The following is a 25,246-nucleotide window of genomic DNA, read 5'->3' on the forward strand; positions in this document are numbered from 1 at the left end:
CCCTCCAATTCTTTGTTGCGTCATTCTTTTCCATCTTGACTCAGATCATGTGTGTGTAAGTAGGTGAGTGTGAGTATTGCATGATACTTGTCAATGTGTGTCATTGTCATGTAAGTACTGTCGTTCATTTACGATTTTCTCTGAAGACATGTCTGGCCATGGGGGAAAATTACCTTGCATACAAAAGGTGAGGGTTGGCGACAGGAAGGGTATCTGGGTATAGAACATCTGCCTCAATCAACTCTGCAGAATATACACTACACACGAGCACACACACACGCAAACACACATGCGTGTGTGTGATCATAGTAATTAGAATTTAACATTCCTTTTTCCATACTGGCATGGGTTGGATGGTTTGGCATGAGCAAATGAGTTAGGGAGCTGTACCAAGTTTTAATATCTGCTTTGACATGATGTCTACATCAGGATGTCCCTAATGTTAGTCACTTCACAAAGTATACTGGGGGCTTTTGAGATGGCACCAGCATTGGTGAAATCACCAAGTACATGCAAGACACGACCTCTCAACTGAGTGGGGGTATAGAATTGAGCAACAAGAAACAATAGAGAGACAGAAGCAGGTGTTTTACTGAAGAGGTGAACAAATGGCTTGCCTGTTTGGAAAGAGAGAGAAAAAGTGAGATGTGTGGGGAGGCTAGTGTACAAGGTAAGTATGAGAGAGAGAATAGGATAGAGGAGCAGAAAAGGTAGATGCTTAGGTAAGTGCAATGAGTGAAAATAGTGTGTGACAAATGTTTAGAGATAGGGATGAGTTGGATGCAGAGAACATCAGATGCACTGAAGATGAAGTGGAAGGGAACAGAGTAACATAGGAGCACGGGTGTTGACAGATGAGTTGTGAGAGAAAGCTAATAGGTAGCATACAAGTATGTGCACATGTGTGAACATATATATATATATATATATATATATATATATATATATATTCACACACATGCACAAATGTATGTGTGTGTATATATATATATATATATATATATATATATATATATATATTACAAATTAAAAGGGTAAAGGTTTATCAATTTATTAATTTATTAATAAATCAACAATTAATAATTTTTACCAAGCCCTTCGGTATGTAAGCACCATTATCGTGTTTTCTCAGAAGGTTGGTAATACACGATATTACTTGCATGGAAGTGATACTTGCTTACAACAATCACGCCAAGGCAAAGAGACAGTAACACACACACACACACTCTTACTTATGAGAGCATATTTAAAATGTGATCATTCGAGAACGGAGCAGAGTGGAAGTAAATGATGTGATTGCAGAATACTAAAAGTGCAAGTTCTGCTCGGTTGGGCAGGTCATAAGGCTAACAGACAACACTTGAACCTGCTGAGCGGTGGTAGTGAAATTATGGACACACAAACATTAGATCGCTATAAATGAATCATCTATGTAGTTGTCCATCTATTGTTTAATCAAGTTCATTATATATATATATATATATATATATATATATATATATATATATATATATATATATATATATATATATATATACTCATATATATATATATATATATATATATATATATATATATATATATATATATATATATATATATATATATATATACTCATATATATATATATATATATATATATATATATATATATATACTCATATATATATATATACTCATATATATATATATATATATATATATATATATATATATATATATATATACTCATATATATATATATATATATATATATATATATATATATATATATATACTCATATATATATATATATATATATATATATATATATATATATATATATATATATATATATATATATATATACTCATATATATATATATATATATATATATATATACTCATATATATATATATATATATATATATATATATATATATATATATATATACATATATATATATATATATATATAAGATCAATAGTGGCATATAATTGTAATGATTTTTTACTGATAGCTGATGATGGTTTGAACAAATCCACCTGTTGTATGGGATTTTTCTGTATTCATTTGTCATCATCCTGTGCACTTTTTTACTATATGTATGTATGCATGCGTGTGTGTGAGTATCTCTCTCTCTCTCTCTCTCTCTCTCTCTCTCTCTATGTATATATATATATATATATATCATCATCATCGTTTAATGTCCGCTTTCCATGCTAGCCTGGGTTGGACGATTTGACTGAGGACTGGCAAACCAGGGTCCAATCTGATCTGGCAGAGTTTGTACAGCTGGATGCCCTTCCTCATGCCAACCACTCTGAGAGTGTAGTGAGTGCTTTTACGTGCCACTGGCACGAGGGCCAGTCTGGTGGTATTCGCAATAGCCACGCTCAAATGGTGTTTTTTACATACCATCGCCACAGGAGCCAGTCCAGCAGCACTGGGAATGACCTTGCTCAAATGCTTTTTCACATGCCACTGGCACAAGTGCCAGTAAGGCGACGCTGGAAACAATCACGTTTGAATGGTGCTTTTTACGTGCCACCGGCATGGAAGCCAGTCAGCTGCTCTGGCAGCGATCACACTCGGATGGTGCTCTTAGCACTCCACTGGCACAGGTGCCAGTCATCGGATTTGCGAATTTGATTTGATTTCAATTTCACTTGTCTCAACAGGTCTTCGCAAGCAGAGTTTAGTGTCCAATGAAGGAAAGGTACACATAAGTGGGCTGCTTACACCCCTGGCATAGGCCACGGGTTATGGTCTCACTTGGCTTGCTGGGGCTTCTCACGCACTGCATATTTCCAAAGGACTTGGTCACTAGTCATTGCCTTGCTGAGGCCTAATGTTCGAAGGTCATGCTTCACCACCTCATCCCAGGTCTTCCTGGGTCTACCTCTCCCACAGGTTCCCTCAACCGCCAGTTTGTGGCACTTTTTCTTACAGCTATTCTCATCCATTCTTGCCACATGACCACACCAGTGCAGTCGTCTCTCTTGCACACCACATCTGATGCTTCTTAGGTCCAACTTTTCTCTCAAAGTACTTACACTCTGTGGAGTATATACACTGACATTACACATCCATTGGAGCATACTAGCTTCATTCCTTGCGAGCTTACACATGTTATCAGCTGTCATGGCCCATGTTTCACTGCCATGTAGCATGGTTGTTCATACAGATGCGTCATACAGTCTACCTTTTACTCTGAGCGAGAGGCCTTTTGTCACCAGCAGAGATAAGAGCTCTCTGAACTTTGCCCAGGCTATTCTTATTCTAGCAGCTACACATTCAGCACACCCTCCCCCCGGTACTAACTTAGTCACCTAGGTAACGGAAGCTATCAACTACTTCTAGTTTTACTCCCTAGTATATGGCGGAAGTTGTTCTCTGCACATTTTCAGTGTTTATTGCTCCTGAGCATCTGCCACATACAAAAACTATCTTCCCAGTTAGCCTTCCTTTGATATTGCCGCACCTCTTATGTGTCCATAGCTTACACTGGGTACATCTTATAGAATTTCTACCTACAGATTGAGCAGGGCCATCTACCTGAAGAGATTTGTGTTTTGTCTACCTTCCTACTTATTAGGACTTTGGTTTTAGCTAGGTTGACTCTAAAGCCCTTCGATTCTAGTCCTTGTTTCCACACCTGAAACTTCTCCTCTAGTTCTGATAGTGACTCAGCAATTAGTGCAAGGTCATCAGCATAGAAGAGCTCCCAGGGGCATCCTGTCTTGAATTCCTCTGTTATTGCCTGGAGGACTATGATAAATAGGAGGGGGCTGAGGACTGAACCTTGGTGGACCCTTACCTCTACCCGGAATTCTTCACTGTACTCGTTGCCAACCCTCACCTTACTGACAGTGTCCCTATACATGGCTTGCATAGGTCTTACTAACCATTCGTCTATCCGTAGTTTCCTCATTGACCACCATATAAGGGATTGGAGGACCCTGTCAAAGGCTTTCTCCATGTCAACGAAAGCCAGGTACAGAGGTTTATCTTTGGCTAGGTATTTCTCCTGCAGCTGTCTTACCAGAAATATAACATCAGTGGTGCTTTTCCCTGGCATAAACCCAAACTGAATCTCATCTAAACTGACTCTCTCCCAAACTAGTTGGGTTATGATCCTCTCCGTGACCTTCATTACCTGATCCAACAACTTGATGCCTCTGTAATTATTTGTATCTAAAGTGTTACCTTTACCTTTGTAGCAGTTGACTATGGTGCTGCTACACTAGTCATTGGGCATGGCTCCTTCATGTATCACCTGGTTAACAATACGGGTGACTAGGCTATAGCCGACACTGCCAGATATTTTGAGCGTCTCGGCAGTGATTCCTGATGGGTCAGGGGCTTTCCGTGTCTTTATATTCTTAATTGCTTTATCTACCATGGTACTGTCAACTTGAATAGCTGGCCCCTCTGTTGGGTTGACATTCAGCAGACTCTCTTTGTCCCATTCATTTTCTTTATTGAGCAACCTTTCATAGTGGCGTCTCCAAACCTCTCTCATTGCAGCCTCGTTTAGTGCAAGTGAACCATCATCCATGCGGACACATTCTTCTACGACATCACGATTTTGTCTCACACACTGTCTTGCAACACAAAATACCTCAAGTCTTTGGTCCTCACGGCATAGAACATTGACAAATTTTTCTTATCTGCTTCCCCTCTGACTAAATAAACCTGTCTCCAAGCTTCCCTTCAGGCAATCTGATACAATTCCCTGCTACCACCATTCTTCCAGTCCTTCCAAGCCTATTTCTTTTCTCTAATTACCCTGTCAACAACATTGTTCCACCACCACGTTATTTTGGTTCAAGAGGGGACTTTGCACTATCCTCAGATCTGGTCAGTAGAAACCGCCAGTTGTTTCTACATCATGTGAAGCTGTATCCCCTTGTATTTCATCAAAGGCTTCAAGTAATATGTCTCTAAATCTCTGTCCATTCGCAGGATCTTTAAGCTTCCAGACCCTTCTCCTCCATGCTGGTCGTCTTCTGGGCATCCACTTAGCCCTGATCCTGAAGTCATTAACTACCAGTCTATGTTGTGGAGTACATTCTTTGCTTGGGAAGGTTTTGGCATTCATAAGCAGCCATCTTTCCTTTTTCTGGTGAGGATGTAGTCAATTTGGCTAGTGTGTCTGCCAGAACGGTAGGTGACTAGGTGTCTGACAGGTTTCCTGAAGTTATTATTGCAAGCCATAAGATCATTTGCATTGCAGAACTCCAGCAGCCTGATTTCCTCCTCATTGTGGGAACCAAAACCGTAGCCTCCATGTACGCCATGGAAGCCCCCCTGTATGTTGTCCAACATGTCACCAGCCACAAAGAGAAGGTTCCTGTCATTCATCAACGAGGTAGTCTGCAATAGGGTGTCATAAAATCGGTCTTTCTGCCCATCGGGAAGCTCCGGTTGAGGGGTATAGGCCGAGATAATGGTTGCTAACCCATGATGAAGCACTAATCTAATGTTAAGTATTCTGTCGCATACTCTGACTACCTCGATTACCTCATCTACCCATTTCTCCACAAGAAGTATACCCACGCACCCAACCCTGTCAGTGTTCCCTGCCTAGAAAATCTTGTACCTGTGTTCTTTGCCCATGAGGAACCTAGTGTAACCTCCTCTCCACCTTACTTCTTGGAGGCAGCACATGTCGACACATCTCCATTCAAGCATCTCAACAATCTCACCAGACCTATGTGCTGACGTTGAGAGTGGCAACCCCGAGGGTGTGGGAGGTATGGGCCCGTGAGACCCTGGGGCGGGGGGCAGCAGCATCATGTACCTTAAAAGAAAGCTTGCGTTTGGCAGAATTCATAACAAATAATAGCCTTCAATTGAACCTGCATACACTACACTCATATTTTTGCACTATATGATCACTACCTTACATAGGAGATAATCCCTAAGTAGGGGTGGGGATGACGTAAAGCCTTTAGAAGTGTTCATGAGAGACAACCAAAGTATGATAAAAAATAGGAACTTCCAGTACAGGTGGAAGGGGTGTGAGGGCAGGGGTACTGCGAACTAGCAAATTTAGACAAGAGCATCTTCTGGATATGAATTATTTCGGCGGCGGTATTAAAAAAAATCAAGTAGGGGAATCCAAGTGTGTGCGCTACTTTATATAGGTGGTGGTGGTGGTGGTGGTGGTGGAGAAAGTCTTGGCGAAGTCAGTGGTAATCGAAAGAGAGAGAGAGCGACCGACAAACAGACAGAGTGAGGCCGAGAGAGAGAGAGACAGACAGACAGAGTGAGGCAGAGAGAGAGAGAGAGAGAGAGAGACAGACAGACAGACAGAGTGAGGCAGAGAGAAAGAGAGAGAGAGAGACAGACAGAGTGAGGCAGAGAGAGAGAGAGAGAGAGAGAGAGAGAGAGGGGTAGTGGTCAGAACACGAGGGAGAAAGATATTCTTTTGGGATTTCATCATCATCATCATCATCGTTTAACGTCCGCTTTCCATGCTAGCATGGGTTGGACGATTTGACTGAGGACTGGTGAAACCGGATGGCAACACCAGGCTCCAGTCTGATTTGGCAGAGTTTCTACAGCTGGATGCCCTTCCTAACGCCAACCACTCAGAGAGTGTAGTGGGTGCTTTTACGTGTCACCCGCACGAAAACGGCCACGCTCGAAATGGTGTCTTTTATGTGCCACCCGCACAAGCCAGTCCAGGGGCACTGGCAACGATCTCGCTCGAAAATCCTACAGGAGCCAGTCAGGCGGTACTGGCAACGGCCACGCTCAAAATGGTGCATCTCATGTGCCACCCGCACAAGAACCAGTCCAGGGGCACTGGCAACGATCTTACTTGGCTTGCCGGGTCTTCTCACGCACAGCCCATTTCCAAAGGTCTCGGTCCGTAGTCATCGCCTCGGTGAGGCCCAATGTACGAAGGTCTTGCCTCACCACCTCAGCCCAGGTCTTCCTGGGCCTACCTCTTCCACGGGTTCCCTCAACTGTTAGGGTGTGGCACTTTTTCACGCAGCTATCCTCCTCCATTCTCACCACATGTCCATACCAGCGCAATCGTCTCTCTTGCACGCCACAACTGATGCTTCTAATGTTCAGCTTTTCTCTCAAGATACTTACACTCTGACGGGTATTCACATTGACATTACACATCCAACGGAGCATACTGGCTTCATTCCTTGCGAGCTTACGTATGTCCTCAGCAGTTACAGCCCATGTTTCACTGCCATGTAGCATGGTTGTTCGTACGCATGCGTCATACAGTCTGCCTTTTACTCTGAGTGAGAGTCCCTTTGTCGCCAGCAGGGGTAAGAGCTCTCTAAACTTTGCCCAGGCTATTCTTATTCTAGCAGCTACACTTTCAGCGCACCCACCCCCACTACTAACTTGGTCGCCCAGATAGCGGAAGCTATCGACTACCTCTAGTTTTTCACCCTGGAATGAGATAGAAGTTGTTTCCTGTTTGTTTGCAGTCTTTATTGCACCTGAACATCTGCCACAAACAAAAACTAACTTGCTAGTTAACCTGCCTTTGATGTTGCTGCACCTCTTATGTGTCCATAGCTTGCACCGGGTACATCTTATAGAGTTACTACCTACTCCTTTTCTACATACTGAGCAGGGCCATCTACCTGAAGGGGTTTGTGTTTTATCTACCTTCCTACTTATTAGGATTTTGGTTTTAGCTAGGTTGACTCTAAGGCCCTTCAATTCTAGACCTTGCTTCCACACCTGAAACTTCTCCTCTAGTTCTGATAGTGACTCCGCAATTAGGGCAAGGTCATCAGCATAGAGGAGCTCCCAGGGGCAACCTGTCTTGAACTCCTCTGTGATTGCCTGGAGGACTATGGTAAATAATAGGGGGCTGAGGACGGAACCTTGGTGGACCCCTACCTCTACCCGGAATTCATTGCTGTACTCATTTCCAACCCTCACCTTACTGGCCGCATCTCTGTACATGGCTCGCACAGCTCTCACTAGCCATTCTTCTATCCCAAGTTTCCTCATTGACCACCAGATAAGGGATCGGGGGACCCTGTCAAAGGCTTTCTCCATGTCAACGAAAGCCAGGTACAGAGGTTTATCCTTGGCTAGGTATTTCTCTTGCAACTGTCTCACTAGAAATAAGGCATCAGTAGTGCTTTTACCTGGCACGAACCCAAACTGCATCTCATCTAAATTGATTCGCTCCCTAATTAGTTGGGCTATGACCCTCTCTGTAACTTTCATAACCTGATCTAACAGCTTGATGCCTCTGTAATTATTTGTATCTAAAGCATCCCCTTTACCTTTGTAGCAGTTGACTATGATGCTGCTACACCAGTCATAGGGTATGACTCCTTCGTGTATCACCTGGTTCGTAATACGGGTGACTAGGCTATAGCCAACACTGCCAGATATTTTGAGCATCTCTGCAGTGATTCCTGATGGGCCGGGGGCTTTCCCGGTCTTCATACTCTTAATTGCTTTATCTACCCTGGTACTATCAACTCGGATAGCTGGTCCCTCTATTGGGTCGACATAAGGCAGGCTCTCTTTCTCCCATTCATTCTCTTTATTAAGCAATCTATCGTAGTGGCATCTCCAGACCTCTTTCTTTGCATCCTCATTTAATGCAAGCGTACCATCATCCATGCGAACACATTTCTCTCCTACAACATCACTATTCTCTCTCCTACACTGTCTTGCAACCCGAAATACCTCGAGTCTTTGGTCCTCACGGCGCAGAACATTGGCAAATCTTTCCTTATCTGCTTCCCCTCTGGCTAAATAAACCTGTCGCCTAGCCTCCCTTCTGGCACATTGGTACAATTCCCTGCTACCACCGTTCTTCCAGTCCTTCCAAGCTTGTTTCTTTTGTCTAATAGCCCTGTCTACCTCCTTGTTCCACCACCACGTTACTCTGGGTTGGGAGGGGACCTTACACCACCCACAAATCTGGTCGGTGGCTTTCAACAGGTTGTCCCGCAGAAATCTCCAATTGTCTTCCACGTTGTATGATGCTATATCCCCTTCTATTTCGTTAAATGCTTCAAGTAACTTGTCTCTAAGTCTCTGTCCGTTTGCAGGGTCTTTAAGCTTCCACACCCTTCTTCTCCAAGCCTGTCTAATTCTGGGCACCCATTTTGCCTTGATCCCAAAGTCGCTAACTACTAATCTATGTTGTGGGGTACATTCTTCGCCAGGGTAGGTTTTGGCATTTATAAGCCGCCCTCTTTCCCTATTTCTGGCGAGGATGTAGTCGATTTGGCTAGAGTGTCTGCCGGAGCGGTAGGTGACTAGGTGACTGGCAGGTTTCCTGAAGTTGGTATTGCAGACCATAAGATTGGTTGCATCACAGAACTCCAGCAGTCTGGTTCCCTCCTCGTTGCGGGAACCGAAGCCATAGCCTCCATGTATGCCATGGAAGCCCCCAGCACGACGTCCGACATGACCGTTGAAGTCTCCAGCCACAAAGAGAAGGTCCCTGTCACTCGTCGACGAGGTAGTTTGCAAGAGGGTGTCATAGAATTGGTCTTTCAGACCATCTGGTAGCCCAGGTTGAGGTGCATAGGCTGAGATGACAGTAGCTAATCTATGATGAAGCACTAGTCTGATCTTAAGTACTCTGTCACTTACTCTAACGACCTCGATTACCTTATCCACCCATTTCTCCGCTAGAAGTATTCCTACGCCCCCGACCCCGTCAGTGTTCCCTGCCCAGAAAATCTTGTACCTGTGTTCTTTGCCTGTGAGGAACCTTGCAGAACCTCCTCTCCATCTTACTTCCTGGATGCAGCACATATCTACGCATCTCGTGTAGCATAATTTAACGAGACAGCAAATGTTGATAATAGTAAAATAGAATTGAAAAATATGAGAGTTATCGGTCAGCCAATCAAGGACAAAATTAGAGAAATAAGTGACATATATACCATTTCAGTTTCTGTCCACCAAATCTACTGAGAAGGTTTTGGTTAGCCTGGGGCTGTAGTAGAAGACATTCACCCAAGGTGCTGACATGCAGTAGGACTGAACCTGAAACCATATGTATATATGTTTGGGAAGCAAACTGCTTACCACACAGCCATACCCATGCTTATGCCACACCTGTGCCTTTTCCAGGCTTATGTGTGTATATCTTTTACTTGTTTCAGCCATTAGACTGCAACCATGCTGGGGAACCACCTTCAAAATTTTTTACCTGAATATATTGACCCTGGTACTTATCTCTTTAAAGCCTGGTACTTATTCTATCAGTCCCTTTGGCCAAGCTGCGAAGTTTACAGAGATGTAAACACATTAAGGATGTAAACACAGTTGTCAAGCAATGTGTGCTTGTGGTGGGGGATCATAAACACAAAGATAAACACACACTTATATATATGTGTGTTTTCTGTGATAATTTGAGAAGCAATGATGAGTAAATTATAATAATATTTTTTATAAGCTTAAAGTTCCAATATTAGACAATTTTTTTAGTCAATGCACAGTGATTGCTTATAAAATATTATTATTATTTACTTTATATGATGGGCTTCTTTCAGTTTCCATCTACCAAATCCACTCAAGGGTTTTGTCAGCCCAAAGCAATAGTAGAAGACACTTGCCGAAGGTGCCATACAGTGGGACTGAACCATGAAACACGTGGTTAGGAAGCAAGCTTCTTACCACACAACCACGCTTCTATTTATATGTGTGTGTGTGTGTGTGTGTGTGTGTGTGTATATATATATATATATATATATATATATATATATATATATATATATATATATATATATATATCCCCAACTGCCTTACCTGTCTATCTCTCTCCTCGCCCCCTCTATATATATATGATAGAGGGGGCGAAGAGAGAGATAGACAGGTAAGGCAGTTGGATAAATATACACACACACACTCCACATAGAAATGGTAATCATGCCTTACAATGATAATTCCTACACCACCCACCACCACATCCTTACTTTAGTCAGCTGTGGTAAACACAGCATTAGTCATGATTTCTCTTCTTTGCTAAAGCTGCAACCACAACTGTATGGTTAAGTAGCTAGCTTGGCAGCTACATAGCTTGTGTTTTGTCCCACTGTCCAGCGCATAGGCAAAGTGTCTTCCACTATACTTCCAGGCTGGCACACCCTTTGGGAGTGAATCTAGTAGAAGGATATGATATAGAAACCTGTTTTATGTATGCATGTGTATATAGGTGCAGACATAGCTGTGTGGTAAGAAGCTTGCTTCCCAACTACATGGTTCCAGGATCAGTCCCATTGCATAGCACATTGGGCAAGTGTCTTCTACTATAGCCTAGTAAGTGGATTTGGTAGATGGAAACTAAAAGAGTCCCATTGTATGTATATGTATGTGTGTGTGTGTGTGTGTGTATATATATATATATATATATATATATATATATATATATATATATATATATATATATATATATATATATATATATATCTGTAAATAATATGACAATTATTCGGTAGTCATGATAAAACTCAAGGTAAGTGAGTAAAAATGTCCATACTATTCGCGGAAGCACACCTGTCCATTCATACACATGCATGCCCACACACCCACGTACATGCGCCTATATGTATATACTCATCTATCCTCACTTGAAACACACACATGCTCACCCACACATTCGCCAAAAAAAAAATATATATACCCGCATTCATGCTCACACATGCGCACACAACACACATACACATGTGCGCAAAAAAGGTTCATATACACGTCTATATATGCACATGCACAAGAAAAAACAGGGCTAAAGACAAAATACAGAAAAAAGTGTTAAAAAAGCCCTACAGGCGTGTTTTACCCTTATGGCTTTTCTACACTTTTTTACACTTTTCTGTATTTTGTCTTTAGCCATTTTTTTCTTGTGCTTGTGCGTATATAGACATGTGTATGTGCGCGAGCGTGTTGCGTGCGCGCACACGTGTGAGCGTGAATGCAGGTATATATATATATATTTTCTTTGGCGAATGTGTGGGTGAGCATGTGTGTGTTTCAAGTAGGCACATGTACATGGGTTTGCGGGCGCATGTACATGGGTGTGTGGGCGCACATGTGTATGAATGGACTGATGCGCTTACGCGAATACTATGGACATTTTTACTCCCTTACCTTTACTCCCTCCCCTCACTTAGCGGTCATTCTAATAGCTCTTTTGTCTTAATAATGGTCAATCACAGTAATTTCCCTTTGTTTAACGGTCATTTTCATAGCATTTTTCGATGGCCCAATAACCGAAGAGATGCCGGCGTGGGTTTCCGCCCCGACATCCAAAACTCAGAGTTTTATCATGGCTACCGAATAATTATCATATATTATTTACATATAAATTCCTCTATTTACATAATATCAAGATCTCTTTCTTTCTTTTGTTGTCTTACCTTTTCTATCAATATATATATATATATATATATATATATATATATATATATATATATATATATATATATGGTTGATTTGTTTGACTAAGATTTCAAGGCAGTACCCCAGCATGTCAGCTGGCATGAAATAAGTAAAAGATAAACTATGTGTATGTATACATGTACATATATGTCTCTTGTGTACATATGCTTGTTTTGGTTATGAGAAGTCTTTTAGTTGAACAAATTGACTTCAGTGATTATTTTTTAGTCTGGTACTTATTCTGTCTGTCTTTTTTGCGAAACTGCTAAGTTACAGTGACATAAGGTGGGCTACGACAAACTGGAGTTCCGGAGCATAGAATCTTATCTGCCAACTCCGGCAGCTCTTTGCAGAAGACAGAGGTCAATCATCTCGTGACTCCTCTTGCCATTGAACCCCACTCGCCTTCTGTCAAGTGTGTGCAGTTGAGAACTGTGCATCCTCTCCGGCACCTTAAACTTTTCACAGCACAATCTGTGCCTTTTATCCTTCATTCTCTTTCATCCTCTCTACAAGTCCTGCACGTAGGCAGCATAAGTAAGATGGTCGTTGTTGGATGGACCCGTGGACGAACATCTACCTTGGTCCTGCTTGTGCATCCAGGCAACCCTTTTCAGGGATAGCGCTGCCTGCCCCACATGGGGAAGGGCCGAGAAAATGTGGCTCAGAAAAAGCTCGTCCTCACTTGCTCAACTGGGTAACCACTTCCAGTGAGTCATCCCCAAACATGCGGTCGAAACCAAGCATCAAAATTGAAAAAGAAAAAGAAACCCTCGAACCTCATCCTTGTTTGTTGGAATGTTCGCACTCTCCTTGATGATGTTTCATATGATGAGCCAGACACTTGACGACTCCCGCGATGCACTGCTATTGTAGCCACCGAACTCAAGCGCTACAGCGTCGACATTGCTGCACTCAGTGAGACTTGTTTCTCCAATGAGGATTACCTCACTGAAGAAGCTGGTGGATACACCTTTTTCTGGAAAGGACATCCCTCTGGGATGCCCCATTTGCATGGGGTTGGTTTCACAATCAAGAACAGCCTTTTTGCAGAAAATTCCTGGTGTACACTGCTGTATCAGCGAGCACCTGATGATAATCAAAATCCCACTTTTGAACAAACATTTTCTGACAATTCTCAGCATTTATGAACCAACTCTCGACTGATGAAGAGATAAAAGACACCTATGATTCTCTGCATACTGCATTTTGGAACATCTCCCAATCGGACAAGATCGTACTCATGGGTGACTTCAAATCCTGTGTTGGATGTGACAGTGCCGCCTGGCAAGGGATCCTCAGTCCTCATGGCGCAAGGAAAATGAACGCTAATGGACAGAGACTACTAACCTTCTGCTCTGAGTATGACCTGTGCTTCTCTAACACACTCTTTCAACAGTGGTACATTTACAAGATGTCATGGATGCACCCAAGTTCCAAAAAGTGGGATCTCCTAGACTACATGATTGTCTGTCGCCAAGACATGGGCAATGTCCTCCATACTTACGCCATGCATGGAGTAGATTGCTGGATGGACCGCAACCTTATCCGCTCCAATCTTAGAATCAACATTCGACCCCCTAGCCGAAAGTCGACAGCGTCAAAACAACTGAACACCACAAAACTGTATGATCCTGAGAATCGTGGCCTCTTTCAAGATCAGCTTGCCATCAAATTGGATACTGTCCCACTCCCAAATCCTACCTCGGTAAACCAAGAGGAGCTAGATGATATATGGGACAAACATATCTGCCTGATCTCTTCGATTGCAACTGAACAACCAGGACACATTAGACATCGCAATCCTGACTGATTTGATGAATCTGCTGATGAGATCCCCTCTCTTCTCAGAAGTAAAAACCGGGCTCATGATGCCTATCTCTTGAGCAGGTCCAACGCACACCTCCAGAATTGGAAAGATCTTCGCTCAGAATGCCAGAGCAGACTTAGTGGAAGAACAAAGCTGCAGAAATTCAATGTTTTGCGGATGAAAATAAGATCCACAATTTCTACACTACAACCAAATCCATGTACGGTCCATCCTCCAATCATATCAATCCGATACGATCTTCAGACAGCAACACTCTCTACAAGGAAAAGACCCAGATCCATGACAGATGGGCAAAACACTTCAACTCCTTGTTGAACAAGATAAATCCTACAGACACCACACTGATTGATGAGCTCCCTCATTTCCCTCCTCTCCCTGAGCTGGATATGGAACCCTCCTTCGTGGAAATCCGTACAGCTCTCTCCTACTTAAAAAATAGGAAATCACCTGGACGAGACTGTGTGTCGGGGGAGATCTATAAGTATAGTGGTCCTGCTCTTGTCCAGTGTCTTCATCAGATTATTCTCTACTGTTGGAAATGTGTCTTGATCCCTCAAAGCTGGAAACACACAGACATAATCACCATCTTCAAGAAGAAGGGAGATCGCTCAGACTGCAACAACAGCAGAGGTATTTCACTCCTGGATGTTGCAGGAAAAGTCTTGGCACACGTCCTACTCTCTTGACTTCTTGGCCACTTCATTGAAGGAATCCTCCCGGAGTCTCAATGTGGTTTTAGAGCTAACCGTAGCAGTATCGACATGGTCTTCATCTCCCACCTCCTGTTAGAGAAGTGCCGAGAACAACAGCGTGATGCCTCGTTTACCTTTATTGACCTAACTAAGGCTTTTGATATTATTAGTCGCCCACTACTATGGAATGTCCTGCAGTGGTATGGATGCCCTCCTAAGCTTCTTGCCATGCTACGCCAGTTCCATGCAAGCATGTGTGACATTGGGTGGTGATCAGTCTGACTACTTCAACGTTCAAGTTGGTGTTAAACAAAGCTGTGTCCTGGCCTCTGTCCTTTTTAATGTGTTCCTTGTGGCTGTGACCTTACTATCTCGCTACAACCTCAACCCCGAAGATGGCATCCCAATTCAATATTACCATGATAGCTGTCTCTTCAACTTGAGGAAACTAAAATCACTGACAAAGACTGAGTCCACCACTCTCTTTGAATTACAGTATGCCGATGACTGCAAAGCTCTCGCCCACGAACCAGCCAGCCTTCAGCAGAACCTAGACGTTGTGTGCAATGCCTATCATCAGGCTAGATTTTAGGTCAACACCAAGAAAACAGAGTTAGCAGAGGGTAACCGACCACATGGAGGTCTAAATAAGCGATGTAAAGATCTTCTCAAGAAATCCCTGAAGCTCTGCAACATCCCCCCTGGTGAACTTGAAACACTGGCCACAGATCATACCACCTGGAGGGGTATGGTCAAAACTGGTATGCAGCATTTTGAGGATGAGTGGACTAGACTTCATGAAGAAAAGTGGAGACAGCTCAAGGAACGTCAGCAAAATCCTAGACAAGCTCATCTTCGTTGGAGTCCTCTTCGCTGCTCTCAGTGTAATCAGACATGTGCCTCCAGAATGGGCCTTTTCAGCTATGAGAGGGCCTGCCAATGCCATCAAGACAACCCTTAAGGATCAAAGATGACGTTGTCATCTGTCAAAATGGACTGCTTTAAGCAAGTAAGCTTAAGCATATATTGTTATCACCTATTCTTTCCTACCTTCATTTTGACTCATATGATTGACTATCCCTCAGTTCTTGTTCTTCATTATATTCACCGTGTTACCCCTTCCCATTTTTAAGCACCCAGTCTGTAGTTGGCTTTAAGAAAGGCATCCAGCCATAGAAGCCATGCAAGATATTGGGTTGTAATGTAGTCTTTGGACCTGTGAAATCTTATCAAGCTTTCCAATCCATGTCACTATGGAAGTTAGTAAAAGATGATACACATTTGATAAAAATGATTATTGTGTGTATGTGTATATGCATATATGTGTGTATGCTTGTATGCATGATTATACCTGTGTACTTTACAATTTATTTAGCAGTGACAGTGCTTATGTTCCACATGAGCCAAAAGATTGACATTTCAACTTGTCATGTGAAGTCAAAGTATAAAGCACCTACCTTGAAAAATTAGAATCAGTATTAGAAAAGGTATTTGAGCATGAAATAATGCCTCACCATGTCTCATCTAACCTATGCTGGCATGGAAAAAGCCGACATAAAAGTAAAATGATATTTGCACATCTTCATTATCACCACCATCATCATTCACATCATTTTGTTTCAGAGTTTTTTACTCTCAATCTTCTATCATGTTCTCTATGAGGACCATTATTCCTACTTGTGTTCTCAGTGCTTTTGCTGATATTCTCTCTTAGTATTTTTTATATGGCCATGTCATCTCTTCTTCATACATTATCCTTTAATGGTCAGCAGCTTTCTCAGCTCATTTGTGTTCTACCTTTCTTACAAGTTAGTGTTACACATCGAGTGGGCTTTACTCAACTCATTGATCTCCAACACCCACACCACTCTACTTCCGCATTCAATACTTAAAGTATAACCATCTTCAGCACTAATTGTTTAGCTCCAGGTTATCTCCAATCCATTTAGTTTATGCTTAAAGGCTTTTCCATCTGTGACCAAGTCTTTTAATAAGCCTGTATTTCTAGGAATATATCCAGTGTTATCCTTCATTATTTTAAGAGGTAGGGTATGATGTAAAAGAGATTTGGTTAATATTTCTAGCAGAAGTTTGTTTGTTGACTCACCAGAAATCACCTTGATAGCAGAAGTATCAAGAGCATTTTATAAGCTGTATAAGAAGTTTATGGAACGTAGTACCACTACTAATGTTTGTACATCTAAGGCAACTGAAGTCCTACTAGAGATGTCTATCATTATGCCTTTCTGAGGAAAGGTAGTAGTGGTATTATCTACCTACTTTCTGCATACTGGATAAGACTACTTCATTGATTGCACTGACTTATTCATTAGCATTGTTTAGTGCTCAAGTTATTGATAAGCTAGGTTTGGAAATTTTATGCTGTTTGGCAGATTATACTACGAGATCAACATTTAAAAGTTCTGAACTGTATCAAGATTCCTGGTAAATATTCACTCACTGAAAAATCTTAACTTTTCTTGGAACACCTTCATACATAGTTTGCAGAGCTACCACAAATCAGGTATCTGCACTTGATTTGCAAGATTATAGCATATGGAACCCTCTTATAATGCCTTTTTACTCTATTGACGAAAGCAAATTAGCGTGGCTTGCTCTTTGCTCAGCATTTCTCCTGTAGTTATTTCATTAATAATATAGTATCTGTAGTTCCATAGCATAGCATAAATCTAAACTGCATTTTACTGAAGCTTGCCCTATCTTTTACTACCTTTACTAAAATAAAGATTATCCCTACTTTAATTTTATCTCTTTTGCTATTGCACCACTTCACAATACTGTTACTATACGAATAGGTGAGGATAGCACCTTCCTACACCATATTGCAAACTTAGAATTACATGTTCTCTCTGTGAAAAATAATTTTAGAGAAAGACTGATTATATTTTTCCATATAGAATTAATTCATGAACACAGTCTGGTGATGTCCGGTCCACTTAGTCTCTCTGTCTTTTCTACTGCAACTAGTGTTTGTTCTTCATAACTGGCTAGGCTCATACCACCTCTTTTTATCTCTCATCAACAATATTGTATCTGACCCCAACTGCCAACCACTGCATCTTGGTTTTGGGCTTTATAAAGAAGAAAGTTACACTTGAGGTTGCATGAAGATCTGAGTTTGTCTTAGGAACACCTTCCACAAACTGTAGACAAGTCTGGGCTTCTAGAAAGATTCAAGGCCTAGGTTTACCAGCATGGGATCCTCCTCTTCTAGCTTTTGCTAATTTATGACGTCCCCATGTCTTCAGGGGGTAGGGCGGGATGGGAGATCTCTTGAGCTCAAGGTCAGAAACCATCTTCACAGATAGTTTGGTTTGCCATGCAGCTTAAGTAGTATTGAGCTGTATGGAGTGGTAAGAAGTTCAGGTTTCCATTTAGTTCTTTCGAGGTGGAATTGATGGTGATATGGGCACAAAAACACTTGTAGTACACCAGTTCAATGGAAACCAAAGTGTCTAGTGCAAGTATTGCCATAAAGACAGGAAAAAAGAAGTGGAAGGCTGCAAGGTAATCCAGCAGGCTGGAGTAAGGCTGAAACTCAGCTATTCTTAGGAATGTGGTTTAGGGCAGGGCTGTACCTGGGAGCCCCATAATGACTTACCACAGGTAGGAAGCAGAGACAGAAACATGGTGTGAGTTTGACTGGATAAAGAGCAAGCAAGCAAAGCAATGGCAATGTAAATGTATAGTGTCTGGATGAAGTGGAACTAGATGATGAAGCAGAATAGCAGGATATATGAATAAAGTTCTTGAGTCAAGCAATTTACAAAACCTTCACCAGCCCATCCAATCTAATTGCATAGGGCATTTTTAAAACACCTCTATGACCCCTGTGTTTAAAAACAAAGGACCTTTGAGCACATCTTGAACAGTTGTTACAAAGCACTATCTGTAGACATGATCAGGTTTTCAACAACATTGCTGAAGCAATCAGCTATGAAATCAGTGACAGCAGAAATAAAATGCACATGCTACAACTTGGAGGATTGTCTTGGTCGAAGAGTGAGAAGGGTAGGGGTCCCAAGATCTGCTCTAATGGTTTGTTTTCCATGGCACATAACTGAACGATGATAGATGACCAGGAGATGTACATAAAAATTCCATTATATATTACCCAATCCTTATTGAGAGCAGATCAATTTTGTTTCCGAGGCCACAAGACATCTCTTTTTAGTGAGGGTAACCAACCTGTACAGGAGAGACTGAGGGAAGCATAATGAGAGGAAAGAGCAATTGCTTTGGAGTTTCTGGAAGACAGTTTCAGAAATGAGTGGAGGCATGTGCCTGTGGATGTGGGCAGACAAGGGCTTGCAGAGGATTCTCATAGTATGCCTTATGAAGCCTTATCTATTGCAAGTACAAACAATGAAAAATCATTACAATCAAAATAGAAGCTGAAAAGAAAGCATGCCTCCACTCATTTTTGCAACTGTGCTGCGGCCTGTCTACATTTTTGTGTGATGTTGTTCTCTAAGAGCCTCTTGTCGTGGTTATTTGTCTTATCTGAAATAGTAGGGTTCTATCTGTATTTTTAAGGAGGTGTATATTGGATCTAAGCTTACGTTGAAAGGTGAATGAGGACTTACGGAACCTAAGGTTTGGTATAATGCTCAGCAGGACTGCTTTGAAAGCTTCGAGTTCTTTGATCTTGGGTGGGAATCTTCTAGACCTGATGTTAAAGTGGTCTTTGTCTGAGTGTGGTGCAGCTTGGTCGAAGAAAAATGCTTTCCAACTCATGCATCTTATAATATCAATTTTTCAAAGTAGCATTCTTTTGTATAGTTCATGTGATGGTGTAGGAATATTTCTAAAGGAATATCCAATGTTGTGTAAATCCATTAATGCGGAGAGTATTATAGATAATTCGTGAATATGTAGAAGCGCCCAGCTGGTGCTGGAGTTGTGAGAAATGGACCTGGTAGTGGTCTATTATCATACACTTTGTGACTGGAGAGCGAAGAATCTTCGTTATAAGATCATAAATCAGGAAAAGAGCATACCCTATAAAATATATACACACACTTACACATATATTCTAAATTTCATTAAGTATCATGCAGAAATATAGGAAAATCCAGAATTAAAGTTAATGCATATCAACCACTGTAATTTATTAATTCAAAACTTGCTTTAGATCAAGTCTGAAATAGTTTCATAAATTGCATAAGTTTCCAAACACCAATGGCCAAATGTATACCAACCAGAAGTTTTATTGTGGATATTGAGTGATATTTAATTCATTCAAAATACACTACACGTTTTTGGATAATTTTGAATGTAAGGAGTCCCTTTTTTTCACTAACTATACAATTTTAACGTTAAAAAGTAAACAAAGTGGTTGCATCACATGTACACTAGTATACGTTACATTTCAAATTATCCAAAAGTGCTGTGCAGTGCACTATGAATAAATTAATTAATCTATGTTGTTAGTACATACATGTTATGCAAATTTAACTCAACACTTTAGCTGAGTTTTAGTTTGTAGTTACTGTAACTAGCCATAAGCAATTAATCTCTCCATAGAGAAAAGATGATTAGTTGTTTCCTGGTGATGGTCTGAGAAAATTAGAAACTGATTGTATTAATCTCACTTCTGTTAACAGAGATAAACCTTATGTTATAACTACTTTGTTTACATTTTACTGTGAGGTTAAAATTGTATGTTTATTAGTAAAAAAATGTGCACCTTACTTTTCAAATTGACCAATATATAATTAATTTGACTGACTGAATTTGCATGATCCTAACCATCAATGTGGGTCAGATTGAAGTCTTGATCCTTTGCATAGGCATGTTCTATCTTGGGGTTAACATCCAGAATTGTTTACTTTCAAATGCTCAATTAACAAATGTTTCTAGATATCATCTTCAGAAATGGAACATTTAATTCATTTTTACCTCTTCACTCCATTTCAGTTGGTTTAGTTTGTCCCTTACTCCTGCATTTATACATAATACCAGATTGAATTCAAGTTTCAAACTTTTATTTCTAAACAAAGGACTTACTTTACTAAGCCTAGATCAAACTGTAAATGTCAAAAATTGTTTCTTCTCTAATACTGTGGTAAATAGTTAAAAATATTGTCTTTTTAACAAAGAATTTCCATTTGATGAAAACACAGGAGGTCTATTTTAATGTTTTGTGTTAGAGCTTGTCCAATTCAGAAACCTTCTAATATATATTTTGCATTCAGATATGCAGTTCAACATTTGTTTGTCAGTATTTGTTTTTCTGTCTTACAGTAAATTTCTATTACTAATCTTAATGTTACTTTGAAGAAAGGTGATGAGCTGGCAGAATCATTAGCATGCTGGGCAAAATGCTTTGTGGCATTTCATCCATCTTTATGTTGTGAGTTCAAATCCAACTGAGGTTGGCTTTGCCTTTCATCCCTTTCAGGGTTGATAAAATAAGTACCAGTTGGACATTGGGGTCAATGTAATCGACTTAATCTCTCCCCTGAACTTGCTGGCCTTGTGCCAAAATTTGAAAGCTAAGTTACATTGAAGGGAATTAAGAGCACTCTTACAAGCATGTAATATGCCATATACATACACATTTATATTTATACATATAATGCAAGAATAGTAAACAAATATTTAAATGTCAAGGTGACCAGAAATTAGGTTGCCAGATTTGATTTATGGACTTTAGAGTAAAGAAAACACAAAGTAGGAATCTGTAGCTACAGTCAGGTTACCGCGATTAAATTAATACAAGACTACTAGAGAGATTGACTTTGCTTACAAACCAACTGAATGAGGCAGAATAGTGATACATTAAGATAAGTGATCTCTGCAGCTAAAGGAAGATATGAATGGATAGAGATAGACTTCTCTAACTGTTACATAAGATAAATCTTCTCTGATGTCCACATTGACAAATTCATAAAGGTGGGGAACATTTGGTTCATTAGTAGAGCATCTTTACTCCTCCCTACTGTATAGTCTGAAGCTTGCTTATATCGTGAATTCAGGAATGTGTATAAATAATCCTTATTGGTTAGTTACCTTAAAAAAATATTAAAGTTTGACTGAAACTGATCACAGGAAAGAAAGTGATACTGGTTTGATACTCAGAGACTTTTGTTAAGATTGAAAGTCATTTTATGTATTCTTAAAATTTTTTTTTTTATTTTAGAATGGTTTCTAATTTCAGGAAATTTTCGTTGTTGGTAAGTCTTTGTTCCTCCAGATTCAGACCAATGACCTCGATGCATGTACAAAAGATTAATGAAGAAAAGAAACTACTCTGAAAGAAATCCTCTCTTGAAAGCAATTTCAAAACGGTTGTGAGCAAATCTTTGCATTTGCTTCTCTCTTTTCATTTGTTTGAAGCTCATTTTCAAATTTCTGTTTTGCAGGTACTGTAAGGAAGGAAAAGGAGAGAGAAAGAGAAGAACGGGTCAGAGTTGCAAGAGAGAAGTTAGCTGATGAACGGAAAAAGAAGATAGAAGAATTGAAAGAACAACAGCGGTTGGCACAAGAGCATCGTGAAAGACAGCAAGAATTAAGGCGTCGGAAAATTGATGAGCTACGTCGCAGAGAGGAAGAAAGAAGAGCTGCCGTGGAAGAACGCCGTCGCAGACAGGAAGAAGACCAGAGAGTAAGTACTGAGTTCTGTCTCTCACTTTTTTTTTTTACTTCTCTCCAATTCCTTAGGTTTTTTTATTTTGTACCCTTGACCATTAACATTATATCACTGTATAATAGAATAGAGAACTTTACTTTTGGTCTGCTTTTTTACATCATTTTTGCCAGTGAATCATAAAGTTCTTAATACTGAACACTATATGTTTGGAAATAATAATTACATATCTAACAGCTGGTAAAAATAATAATTACATATCTAACAGCTGGTAAAAATAATAATTACATATCTAACAGCTGGTAAAAATAATAATTACATATCTAACAGCTGGTAAAAATAATAATTACATATCTAACAGCTGGTAAAAATAATAATTACATATCTAACAGCTGGTAAAAATAATAATTACATATCTAACAGCTGGTAAAAATAATAATTACATATCTAACAGCTGGTAAAAATAATAATTACATATCTAACAGCTGGTAAAAATAATAATTACATATCTAACAGCTGGGAAAAATAATAATTACATATCTAACAGCTGGGAAAAATAATAATTACATATCTAACAGCTGGGAAAAATAATAATTACATATCTAACAGCTGGTAAAAATAATAATTACATATCTAACAGCTGGTAAAAATAATAATTACATATCTAACAGCTGGTAAAAATAATAATTACATATCTAACAGCTGGTAAAAATAATAATTACATATCTAACAGCTGGTAAAAATAACGTAGCATCTCCCTAAACAGATATTTAGATATTTGTCTCTCCTTTTGTAATTCTCTTTGTGTTTCACTTTCTAGACTAGGTTCATATTCCTCAGCACTGAAACATTCTGGAATTTTTTTCCTTCCCGTGCTCTTCCTGCAAACATTGTCCTATAAATGCAAAAAACTGAACACCAGTCTTAACAATGTGGGATGACCTGCAAAGGTCATTGACTTATTTTTGCTTTGTAAAAAAAATACAATGAATGCTGCAAGTAGAATTGAGTCATAGGAATTAAAAGAGCTTTAAGAATGTAATCTATATATATAAAAATGAGAATGTATGTCTGTCTGTCTGTGTGTGTGAATCCCTAAAACTCGAGAACTACGCAACCAATTTCATTCAAATTTTACACATGCCTTACTTAGGGTTCCAGTTGTGTTTTAGTCAAAAAATTTTTTAACTTCTTGCAGAGTTCGAGCCCACGGCAACATAATATCTCCTCCACTATTTAAGTATTACGTGTCAAAAGTGAAACAACAACACTCATGTCAAATACTTTCACTTTAAAAATGAAGCTATTCCACTAACTGAAACAATCACATTTCGATACTGTAATGACAGATACTTTCACAGAGAGAGAAAGAGAGAGACAGAAAGAGAGAGAGAGAGATGTATATGTATACATATACATGTATATGTACACCATTTCGATACTGTAATGACATACTTTCAGAGAGAGAAAGAGAGAGAGAGAGAGAGAAAGAGAGAGAGAGAGAGAGATGTATATGTATACATATAGATGTATATGTACACGTATATGTATAGATATAGAGAGAGGGAGAAAGAGAGAGAGAGAGAGATGTATATGTATACATATAGATGTATATGTACACGTATATGTATAGATATATATATAGATCTATATGCATACATGTATATGTATACATATGTGTAGATGTATATATATATATAGATGTACATGTAATATGTACATATATACATATATACATGCATACAGATATCTATACATATATACACCCATCACACACACATACACATGCACACAAACACACACATTAGTCATTTGTTTTCTTATCCAAAACTACGTCAAAAGTACTGAATGGATCTTTATGAAATTTGGAAATTATATTCTTTGCATAACGGCCATAACTCCCATGAAAATTCATATATTTTTGATGTTGATGAAATTTTAACCCCAACATAACAGATGAGCATTATTTGTAATTCAACGGTACAACAGTGTAAGACTACCCTTTCAGATATACTTACATTGTGATTTCTGCAATGTGGTGCATAAATTGTCAAGTAAATGAGACACATCTTTGCCTCCACTGATTCACTTGCAAAGTGTTGAGTAAAATTATTTCGTTGCAGACCTCCGGCCATTTTGTTCTGTTGTTAATTCTGTAGATGACCTCAAACACAAAGTCTTTCCCAACTTTAAGCAAAACTACCAAAATCACAATTGGCTATGTGAAAGAGCAATATTAGCTCCAAAAAACGTAGCTGTTACAAAAATTAATCAACACCTGATGCATTCTCTTCCCGGCAATCTTCAAACTTACAAGTCTGTTGATACAGTTCCAGATACAAATGAAGTGGTGAACTATCCTCCTGAATTTCTCAATTCGTTGGAGCCTCCAGGACTACCTCCCCACATATTATCACTTAAAGTTGGAACGCCTGTTATGCTGCTCCGCAATCTGGAACCACCAAGACTTTGCAATGGAACACGACTCATGATAAAGAAAATGATGTCACATGTAATCGAGGCTACCATTCTTTCTGGATGTGCAAAAGGGGATGACGTCTTTATTCCAAGAATTCCTCTTACTCCATCAGGAGCAGACATTCCTTTTACATTCAGAAGACTAGAATTCCCCCTTCGTGTGACTTTTGCCATGTCCATAAACAAATATCAGGGTCAAACACTGTCTGTAGCTGGTCTTCTCGTGGAAGAGCCCTGCTTCTCACA

The 25,246-nt window shown here is 39.9% G+C and overlaps 1 protein-coding gene across 50 annotated transcripts in view; it reads left to right on the top strand.

The window, feature by feature from the left end:
- The window catches only part of LOC106874170 (uncharacterized), a 312,709-nt gene that overhangs the window by 137,239 nt on the left and 150,224 nt on the right, over positions 1-25,246 (top strand). For all 50 annotated transcript variants that reach the window (XM_014921803.3, XM_014921805.3, XM_052975460.2 and 47 more), the window contains one exon: positions 22,299-22,540. In XM_014921803.3, the coding sequence (XP_014777289.1) occupies positions 22,299-22,540 (242 nt within the window). The remainder of the gene's footprint in view (positions 1-22,298; positions 22,541-25,246) is intronic.

Source organism: Octopus bimaculoides, chromosome 21, assembly GCF_046866305.1.
Source record: "Octopus bimaculoides isolate indiv1 chromosome 21, ASM4686630v1, whole genome shotgun sequence".
Taxonomy (NCBI): Eukaryota; Metazoa; Mollusca; class Cephalopoda; order Octopoda; family Octopodidae; genus Octopus; species Octopus bimaculoides.